General features: G+C 43.7%; 2 protein-coding genes across 2 annotated transcripts; both read right to left on the bottom strand.

Moving 5' to 3' along the window:
- Window positions 1-27: 27 nt before the first annotated feature.
- On the bottom strand, window positions 28-401 carry CCR75_006380 (uncharacterized protein; the record flags this gene model as incomplete). The annotated part of the gene is made up of 2 exons (XM_067964450.1): window positions 28-54; window positions 90-401. The coding sequence occupies 2 exons, from the start codon at window positions 399-401 to the stop codon at window positions 28-30; spliced, it is 339 nt and encodes a 112-aa protein (XP_067819460.1).
- Window positions 402-4,232: 3,831 nt separating this feature from the next.
- Window positions 4,233-5,450, bottom strand: CCR75_006381 (uncharacterized protein; the record flags this gene model as incomplete). The annotated part of the gene is made up of 3 exons (XM_067964451.1): window positions 5,161-5,450; window positions 4,636-5,093; window positions 4,233-4,587 (listed from the first exon to the last, which is right to left on the bottom strand). The coding sequence occupies exons 1-3, from the start codon at window positions 5,431-5,433 to the stop codon at window positions 4,233-4,235; spliced, it is 1,086 nt and encodes a 361-aa protein (XP_067819461.1). The 5' UTR covers window positions 5,434-5,450.
- Between the last annotated feature and the right edge of the window lie 4,659 nt (window positions 5,451-10,109).

Genomic DNA, 10,109 nt, shown 5'->3' on the forward strand with positions numbered 1-10,109 from the left:
GTATCATCATTAATTTCATCGTCCAAGTCAAGACTCTCGAGAATGTCCGCGAGACTATCGCGATTGCTACTAATGCTGCTTTGCCCGACGGTAGGCGCGTCACTGTCCATCGTCTCTGCCCGTGCATTCCTCGAAAGCGACGTACGTTCGGATGCCACTGCGCCCGATGGAATCATAATCAAGTCGTCGAGCATGTCAAAGACATTGTCGCCAAGGTCTGGCTCGACTTTGCTAAGCGACGACGTCAGCGACGGGCGTGGCCCGAGGTGCAGACTCATTTCCATTTGCATTTGCATTTGTTGCTGAATTTGATGGTGCAAATCGAGTTGATGGGCCAGTAACTCCTCATTCGTCATGGACTCGGAAGAGGACGCAGCGTCCTGTGGGGACGCAGCGAACATTCCTGGACGTAAGAGGGGGAAGAGCGAGTGTATTGTACACCGACGAGCAAACGTCGAGAGAAGTATGCGGTTTCAGGAGGCAAACGACCCTACCCCGTGATGCAATCTTGTGATTCGTCGAAAGTTCGTCGCGTCTCTCCCCTGACGTTCAAGCAACATTGAGACGACCTACGAGTAATTTTGATATATATATATATGACAATAATTGCCAACGGTCGATACGGTCTTACCTAATGCTTGTGAGCTTAGTCATGTTTATAAGAGATTAAGGCGAAAGATACACGTGCCGAGCGGAAAGACCCTCAAAAAAGCATATGCGGGTAAAATCGCAAAGAACTATCAATGAGTTTGTATTTGACACGTTACAGGACATTGTAATGGCTGAATCCTTTTTTTATATCTTGATGGGAGAGAGGCATTATAAAGAATTGATCGAGCTCAGCTGTATAAAGGATAAGAAAAACGAAGAAACAACTTGTTTGATTTGGCTTTGCGGACGATAGAACACCAGAATCAGTTGATTTCTTCACACTTCTCCCAATGAAATGCAAAAAAAAATGTAGAGGAAGCTCAACAATAAGCTAAAAAATTGCATTTGACGCACACTGGCAGTTGGCAAAATTATTGCAAGCAGCCAAACTAATTAGATGTTGCTTGAAAGGGCATATTTTTTGGCTCGTTTTATCCAGAACTTTCATTGTTCCGAGTGATGCTTCTTGACATTTTTCTTAAAGACCAAAACTAATCATTATAAAGCAAAACTATGTATACGACACTTATGCACCAGAGCACCGTGCCTTCATGTATTTGTGCCGTCATTCGATATTCCCCTGACGCTGCCCCAATTGAAAAATGGAGGCAACTGTCCACAGTTGCCTCCATTTGTGCGAGCACTGTGTGCAGAGAGCATGAGATGATAATCGCACTAATTGTAGGATTATGGTATGCATATATCATTGCTACATGTGATTATCGCGTTGATAACGCTTTAATATTTTAATTATCGCTTCTATGATAGCCACACACTCTCGCGCACATTAACATACCGAATCCTATTCAAAAGTGATATGTTCTTCTTCAGCATATTTGTCATTTTAACACGCATGTACAATTAAATCATTTTATTTTTATGCATTAAGCTTGGTCAATTACAAAGTATGCTCTTGTAGCGTACGATATCAATGCAGAATCTAAAACTCAATATTTTTTTATCTTAAAAAAAATCAAAACACTCGCTAGATTTGATGTTGCGTTAATTAGCACCATTGAGTTGTTTGCATTGCATGCGGAGACACGATTTGAACATAGTGTAAAATTCAAAACCTAAGGAAAAATAAATTTAACTTCCAAATTAAAAATAATAAAATGGTAAATAACATTTTACATTAAAAAAAATCTCCTGTAATTTCAATTGAATGGAGACATTATAAGAAATTGACTTTAGAAAGAGAGCCAGTGTATCGAATGCCACTTGGCTCCACGGAAATCACGAGACTAAGAGGAACTAAACTGATAGCTCAAATTCTAAATAGTGACTATCCGCAATTAAAATTATGAGTGCATTTAAACGAAGCAATTTTATCAATAAATTCCCTTGGTAGCATTTTTTTCTCTTTGATTCGGTATCATTGTTTCATTCATTCGATATAGCAAACATTAAAAAAATCATTGCGTGTCTGCATGAAACGTAGCTTATGATTTGCACCACACTTCTCGCCCATCGACCGCCTTTTGTCATCGGATTGAGAAGTGAAAGTTCGCTTGTACTAGCTGAAGTGAACGTTCGCTTGTACTAGCTGTCTCGATCGCATGGTCGTCGCCGTTCGTGCCATGTTCAATGGCCCAAAAATTTTAAAGTCTTGATAGTCAAATCTTCATTCTGACTCGACTGCTGACTTTGTCGGATTCAAGTGGTGCATCTTTCTGCGCATAAAATCCATAGAGCCTTGAACTCGAAGTTATGGATTAATTTGCTGCCCAAAACACAGTATGTTTATCCTACCAATGCGGGTAAAATGATAGTATGAAAGGGCTCTTTGGGCAAATTGAGATGCGCGTTTGTGTAATCGCAAGTTCAAGAGTGTATTGGTCTAGCCGTTCCTAGCAGATCAATTTGCGTTGTTGATACTATGTTCGTATAACGTACGCCGATGGAGTCTTTGATCGTCACGTTCTTGAAAGTGGATAGATTAACATTTAAGTCTCAACACGTATTGACGACATGTACGTCCCGAAGACACGCTACCTCCAATGCCTAAATTGTGCATCATTTTAACTAAGTCGCTTGATCACTGCAATGGATGAATTGCACTTTTCACGACAAATCATGAACGGGCTTGTATAGGCATTTGTCTATTTTTTAAAGTTATCGTGGCGTTCACTTCGTAAATTTTCACGGCGTCATTATCACTCATACTAAAAAAATGTCAACTCTTTCGACCAATTTTTGAACATAATTCGATTTATGCTATAGAAGTAGCAACCAATGTCATCTTGTAAAATGGAGCCCTCGTTTGTTTTGTAAAGCATTAAATAGCCGAATGCAATTCGTTTACCCTCCTGCGGATGAGAAAGTCATTCGTTCGTGAGATGGAGATGCAGCAAAAGAATGAGGTTCTTTTTCTAATAAAATACAAAATTGACGTGCAGCTTTAAGCGTCACGACGTCGAGGCAAAAAGTAGGGATTTGCGGGTAAAAATCTTGATAAGACATCGTCATCTTCGTTGGAGGCAGTAATCTATTAATGTAAAGCGTTGATTATAAAGTATTACGTAAATGTTATTTTTTGGGCAAGACGACAAGCATAGATACGTGCGCTGCGCTTCAGGCTTTCAGACGCGCTGTCTTGATACAGCAAATCTAAAGAAGCTAAAGAAATAGGCAAAACTGAACAATGAAGCATTGATAATAAGTGTAAGCTGATGCAGGAGAAAGACACCCTAGGATTTTCGGATACGAATTTAAAAACAACGACATGAAAATGCACATGGGTGCTGAGACAAAGAAGAATTCTAAATAGTGGGGCTGAATCAGCAAATTAAGTTTTTGCTGATTGGCATCTCAAGCTGAGTGAGCAACTTAAAAAAATATATACGATTCAAGGCCTCTTGGACGTATTTAAACCACATGAGTAGAAGACAAAGCAGCGTGCCAAGAAATAGGCGCGACAGCGGGATCGTTTGCACCAGTACAAGGACCAAGTGCCGCGGGAATGGGAAATCTAGAAAGCAAATTATCTTGGTGAGCGAGCGTGTTGGCGAAAAGGACCGTCCGAACTTGTAAAGTGGCAATAACAGCGAATTCACGTCAGTTGTGGACAGTATACCACTTACTAGTAGTGGCGATGAGATGTTAATGAAATTTCAACTTTTTCAGCAGAGGCAAGATATCTTTACGTTCTAAACAGAACTTGAAAGCAAAACAGAGACATCGATAGTTCAATACACTCTGTCCCTAACACCAGCGTTGATGGCATGCAGCAACAAGTTGATATCAAGGAACGCATAGTCGGCCACGATTGATGCTTCCGGGAAAAATCAAGGAAATGCTTAGGAAAAAAATAGTTGAAGATTGCATGATCGTTGACTAGTAGGCTACAAGTGCTGTGGCTTTGAGACCAAACGAATTCGTCAATGTTATACAAACTAACTCCAAAAAAAGCGCAAAGGGAGACCAGTCATGTAGCAATTGATGCTAGCTCGGTCAAACCAGCACACTGAAAATGGCAATAACGTCAGAAAACAAGACGAGGCTAATCCCATTATATCACTTGGTAGAATGTCAAACAATACATGAATAATCTATTAAATTGCGTTCTTTCGCTAGCTCATTCACACTGGCACAATTCGAAACTGAGCCGCAAAAGCTTTATTCTCGGGTGTGCCTCGAATTATCGTAAGCTTGCTCGTCGTCCCAAGATCTTTCATCGCAATCCACCCACCAAGTCCAAAGTAGCTGGACAAGCAAAAAATGGTTGTCGTTGACTTGGCCTCGACGAGAAATTGCTCGTACGAATGAAACTCGACACCTTGTACTTTTAAGTTTCCGTATCGGTTGATCCCTACGAAGCGACTTGTTTTCTCACATTGAAAGCCCCACACGTCACTATCATCGCCCAATGTGTACGCACGAAAAGTGCAGCCATCTACAACAACATCAGCACTTGAAGCCATCTTCGTCACGTCACTCGAATGAACCATTTATAGCACTAATTGAAACAAAAGTTTGACATACCTCAATACTGCATCGCCATTTTTAGTACAAAGAAACTTGTCCATCTTGGCTTCTTGAATGGCACAACGAAATCGAAAAACGGCAGGAATTGTACGCCCCATGATTTTGTGAGCCTGACGTTCCACTTGTTTCATGTCGTGGTGAACTTGCCCAACTTTTGTATCCAGCCGATCCAGCCCCATATGATGTAGATCCAATGCATCGCTTAAAGCCAATGATTGGTCTTTTAACTCGGCTAGTTGTGGCGCTAAGTCGCTAAGAAATGTGGCATGGATGTCTCGTGTATGGGTTGTACTCTGCTGCGTTTCTTGGCTAGATCTTGACTGCTGAGCAACTAATCGATCCGATTCACGCTTGATACTTGCAAAGCTTGAATGAGTTTTCGTATAGTGTGCTTCGAGTTGATCAGCGGAGAGAAACTTGATTTTACACTCGGGGCATATAAATCCCATTGCAATCTATCCGCAGATATACGTGAATCTGATTAGAAATTCGAATTTTTCAGTTCCCTTAAATGCACTATACTTCATCTAATTCTTTACACGTTGAGAGCTGAGGCGCTGCTAAAACCTTGTTATATATCCAGCCCGACCATGTCATTCCGCGAAGCACGCGGCTGGCTAAGGCCACGGTTGCGTGAGTCTCATCCACTATACGCTCACTTCGACCAAGCTGCTCAGCCTGCATGCTCAGCAATTGCGCTGTAGCTCTTCCAGCTTGAAGAGATTCTGCTGTTTCCCGCAGCGCCTGCGTGTGACGCTGCTCCCATTCAAGCTCTGATATTTTTTCCGTCGCCATTTTTTTTTGCTGAAAACAATAATAATTTACCTTTCTCGATATGAAGCGCTAAAAATTCGACAAAAAACATTCGAGAAACTAGGTCAAAACTATGTTCTTGATTGCAAATAGAAACTAATTGAGAGCGATTGCATGTAAATAAGTTCAGTCTCCAAACATGACCTAAATCGGGTTGCATAATTATTTTTATCTATCAGAGGAATAACAATGGATTTTAACAGTAATGTGAGGGGCTCTTTTAGGGCATGTGATCGATCTGAATGTCAAATTCCACGGTCTGGGCCCATTTCAATAGCTGCTGCCGATACATTATTCTCGTGATTCTTGAGAAGTGAGTAGAAGACATCATTTGTTATCTTCAAATGTATGATCGGCGGCTGGCAATTACCAATGGCGTTCATCCGACAGAACATATGCGAACATTGCAGAATTGCTATTTTGCTCGCCTTTAACAACTTCTGGTCTCAATACGACCTTTTCAGTGACTTGACTGTTATGCCACGCATCAGTGAAGCATTGACAGGACATGTGTACGAAAGAGCTTTTGACCCTAGCGATTCTAATAATTCTATATTTTCCGGCCCTACTTTGCCGCTTCTGATAACTTCACGCATTGTCGTAAATGCTATGGTGAGTTTCTTAAGATCGCTTGACGATCATCGCCAAACAGTTTTCAAGCTCAAACTTCTAGCTAGATATTGAAATGCTCTCTTCAATCTGCGCAGGTACTTCATCCCACACTTTGTCACTAAAGGTTGAATTCCACTTTTGTGCTAGTATCCGGCTTCTTAAGTTGTCCATTTACTACCCATATACAGGTGATATTTGGGTACCACTTATGAAGGCGGGCACGTCTTAGTGCGGGCACGTCTTAGTGCGGGCACGTCTTAGTGCGGGCACGTCTTAGTGCTGACACGCACTACTTAAGCACACACCCTAGCACAGCGAGGAAGCGGTTTCACCGACTACCCTAACTTGCAGTGAGGTTGTGGTGGTGGGGGCCTTAGCGACCACATCCAACACACCAAGTACTTTAGTTAAGTGTCGTCACGAGAGCGGCAACATGGCTTCTCGTGCACGCTTATCAATAAAAATAGTTTTCAGACTGATTTATGTTTAATCGCATTAAATATACATATATTTTTCAAGCCAATCCTCGAATGTCATCTCTGTAGATAAACACTAATATGTATTGCGAGCGTATCTTTCTAGATACTACGCGTAACGGGTGACGCTAGCCGTCATCCTTCCTAATGTGAATGCACCTATGTGCATCACATACACAAGGGTGGGTCACAATATGAATCAAACCCAAGTGGTGGGTCTAATTACTTTATTTAAGTAATAAGCCATCCCCTTAAGTACACAAAGTGTACTTAACGGGGACTATGTATTATAAGGGGAACTTTAGACCGTTACACCAAACCCTTTTTAAGAACGAATTTACATTTTGAAATTCGTCAAAGAGAACAGAGAACCAGCGAGCTGCTTGCTTAGTTCTCTCACTCTTGCTACCTGTGTCTTACACGGAGCCGAATACGCCATCTAAAAAGGGAAATGCTGGTAGGTCGTCCGCAAAGACACCCACTCAGCCACGCACGAAGCACACGTGCCGCGTTGATACGCCGCCGCCGCCCAGTTCCAGTTAAAACGCAGACAGCTACTGCTGCTGTCGCGTTAAATGGGCTGAATGTTCCATCCCGCTTTCACAGTGAGGATGTCGACCCGTCGCTCATTGTTGGCGACAATGAGTCGACACCGATGCCGTCACCTCATAGAAGAGATGCGGACATCGAGCTAATGAGGAAGAATAATTGCGCAATATTGCCCAATTAAACTTCTCTCGTTGTTCACAGTATGGAGACAGCAACATTAACTTATGCTGTCTCGTCTTCTGCGCTAGATAGCGCAGCGATCATTATTGATAGCGCTACCCATAGAGGTGCAGCCGCTTCTCTGCTGGGTAAAACTACAACGTCTATCGCTCAGACCATTATCCAAAATGGTTCTGACATAGAGGATTCTGAGCCAAAGGCTCCGCCGACGATACGTGAACGTGCTCAGTTGGTGTCACAAGCCAGTCGTTTTGATGGTGGCATTGGAACGGGTGGCATATCACTTATGCCTCCTCCACCTAAATGGCCTCGTTTTAACGGGCCAAGAGCGTCGCTTCTAGAGCGCGCTCTTCTAGACACACATAATTACTATGGCGTCTTTAAATCATGGAAGGGTCAGCAAAATCGCTTGGAGGAATTTTCCCGATCCCGGTCGTGTTTATTCAAATGAAACGCCCGACCATTACGAGGCAGAATTCTGCGCCGTATTCATCCGCATTCCGATGCGATGAAACAGCGGTCGCAGCGAATTAGTTTCGCCCGCTTGCGTGTTAAAGAAATCATGGGCGGTTCTGTACCAGTCCATTTGAGACTAGCAAAGAGGCCTCAGCTGGTGCTCCTTTTCATAGGCCGTCATCAAGCCAAGTACGTCTATACATAGGATATCGGTCGGTTCCCAAGAGTCAAAACTCTTCGTGTATCCTCTTCACTGGACGAGGAATCGATAATTTTGCCTCACGGTGCGGTGGGCAAAAAAACTTCCAACAAGGAAGCGTTGGTTCCCACCTGCAACCATTAGTGTAGGCGGCGCCCGATAGGAATGGCGAATTCGTCCAACTAATCGCGGCTGCCTTACCTTTGCCCGTTTAGTCGCAAGCGTTTGGCGCTACCGAACGACGTATTTCGGATTTTGAGGGGTCAAGTTTTGCGACTGACTCGGATTTTGAGGGTTAAATCTTGCGACTGACTCGGATCTTCAGGATGTTCGGGCGAAGTATCGTCAGAGTTATAAACGCCTGAAACTTCAACTTAAAATTCTGGAGAAATTGATGCTGAGGGACCTGCATTACGCGCCTAGTATTCCACGCTCTCCGAGTACTTATCGTGGTGGGAGGAGTCATTAGGCTGAAATTTTTTACTTTTACCGCCCCCCTCACCCAAACGACGCTCGACTCACAGTCGGCGTCACCATCGGTCTCCTTAGCCAGATGGGGATATGTGACCTCATTTGGGTCTACATACCGTTTCAGACGACCCACGTAAAATACGGGGTGCGTCTTCATATACGAAGGAAGGGTGAGCCTAAAATTTAGGTCTCCAACCTCTTCAACCACCGTAAAGGGCCCAATGAAACGCGGCAACAACTTCGTAGTACCTCCAGGTAGTACAGAAATTGCATTTTTAGGTAGGGTAGCAGTACTTAATAGTACTTTTTCACCCACTCTAAAGCGTTCATTGTTTTTGCGACCATTTCGGTCCGCATATTCTTTTTGCTTGTCCTGTGCGCTTGCCATTGCGTCACGGACTTTACGTGTGATGGCTAATCGCTCATCCACAAAGCGTTGAGCCTCTCTCACGCTTTTAGCATCAAACTCGCCTATGATACCGCCAAGAGGTCGGTCATAAGGCGTAATTTTATTGACCACAGCTAAATTTGCAGGGTCACTAGGGCAAGTTTCTATCGTTGAGATGATACCCTCGCGGGTCATCGTCATATTGACAAAACTACGTCCCTCTTTCACACCAAGCATAGTGAGGGGCCGTCCCCACTAAACCTCGGGCTGCGTACAAACGAGACTGGCGTCCGATGATGGCGCAGTCCGTTAATATAAAACGTGTAACACCCGTACTGGCGTGGACACTGTTATTAATATCGAACTCCACAAGGCCAATTGTTTGCTACATTCTTTAGGAGTTGTTATCGTGCGTAATACATCAGCCACGACTCGATTGGCACGTACTGATTGGCCATCGTTTTAGGAACGATCTGTGGTCGATATGTGAAGCTTGCTACCTAGCAGCTCAAACACTTGTTGCCAAGCTTAAATGTGGATCGCGGTCCACTGCTACGGATTCGGTGATCCCGTGTAGTCGGTATACATGATCCAGGAACAAGAGAGCTGCCTCTTTGCCTGTAATCGATGATTTACATGGTGCTTAAAATACAACAATTTGCTCAGTCTGTCTACAAAGAAGACGAGCCTCGTCCAACCCTTGTGGTCGGGCGGCCTACCAACATGAAGCCCAGGCTTGCTGACTTCCAATAATTGGTTGGAATCGATAGCGGCTTCAGTGGCGCACTGCTGGACGGTGCAGGCTTAATGCGCTGACACTGTAAGCAAGAGTGAATATAGTTGACCACCCATTTAAATAGATGTGGCCACCTGAATTCCTCTGACACTCGTAAGAATGTCGTTTTACGGCCCAGATGCCCGCTAGATGGCTCATCATGAGGCACATAAATTCTCAAGGGATCACAAGGTGACAACTGATATCATAACATGCCATCGCTGTAGCTAAAGCGATTTAGCTTAGCTTTCAGGTGCAATTGAAGGGAAACCTTTCGTCCACCAAAGTGATCCAACAGCAGGCGACAATGGTCGTCCAGACTATAGCTCTCTTTTATCTCGGAGGCCAATGAGCTCGTCACGTGGTATGCCTTCATGGCGGACAACGTTGATGGCTAAAATTAAGCTTTCGCTCTAGACACACTTTCCTGGTGTATCGTCTCGAAGTCTGGTCTGCGCGATAAAGCGTCAGCCAAGACATTCGACTTACCCGGCTTGTATTCAACTTTAAAATTAAGTTCGGAGAAGAATGTGAGCCATCTTGCCTTTCTAG

This window comes from Bremia lactucae, linkage group LG9 (assembly GCF_004359215.1).
Source record: "Bremia lactucae strain SF5 linkage group LG9, whole genome shotgun sequence".
NCBI lineage: Eukaryota > Oomycota > Peronosporomycetes > Peronosporales > Peronosporaceae > Bremia > Bremia lactucae.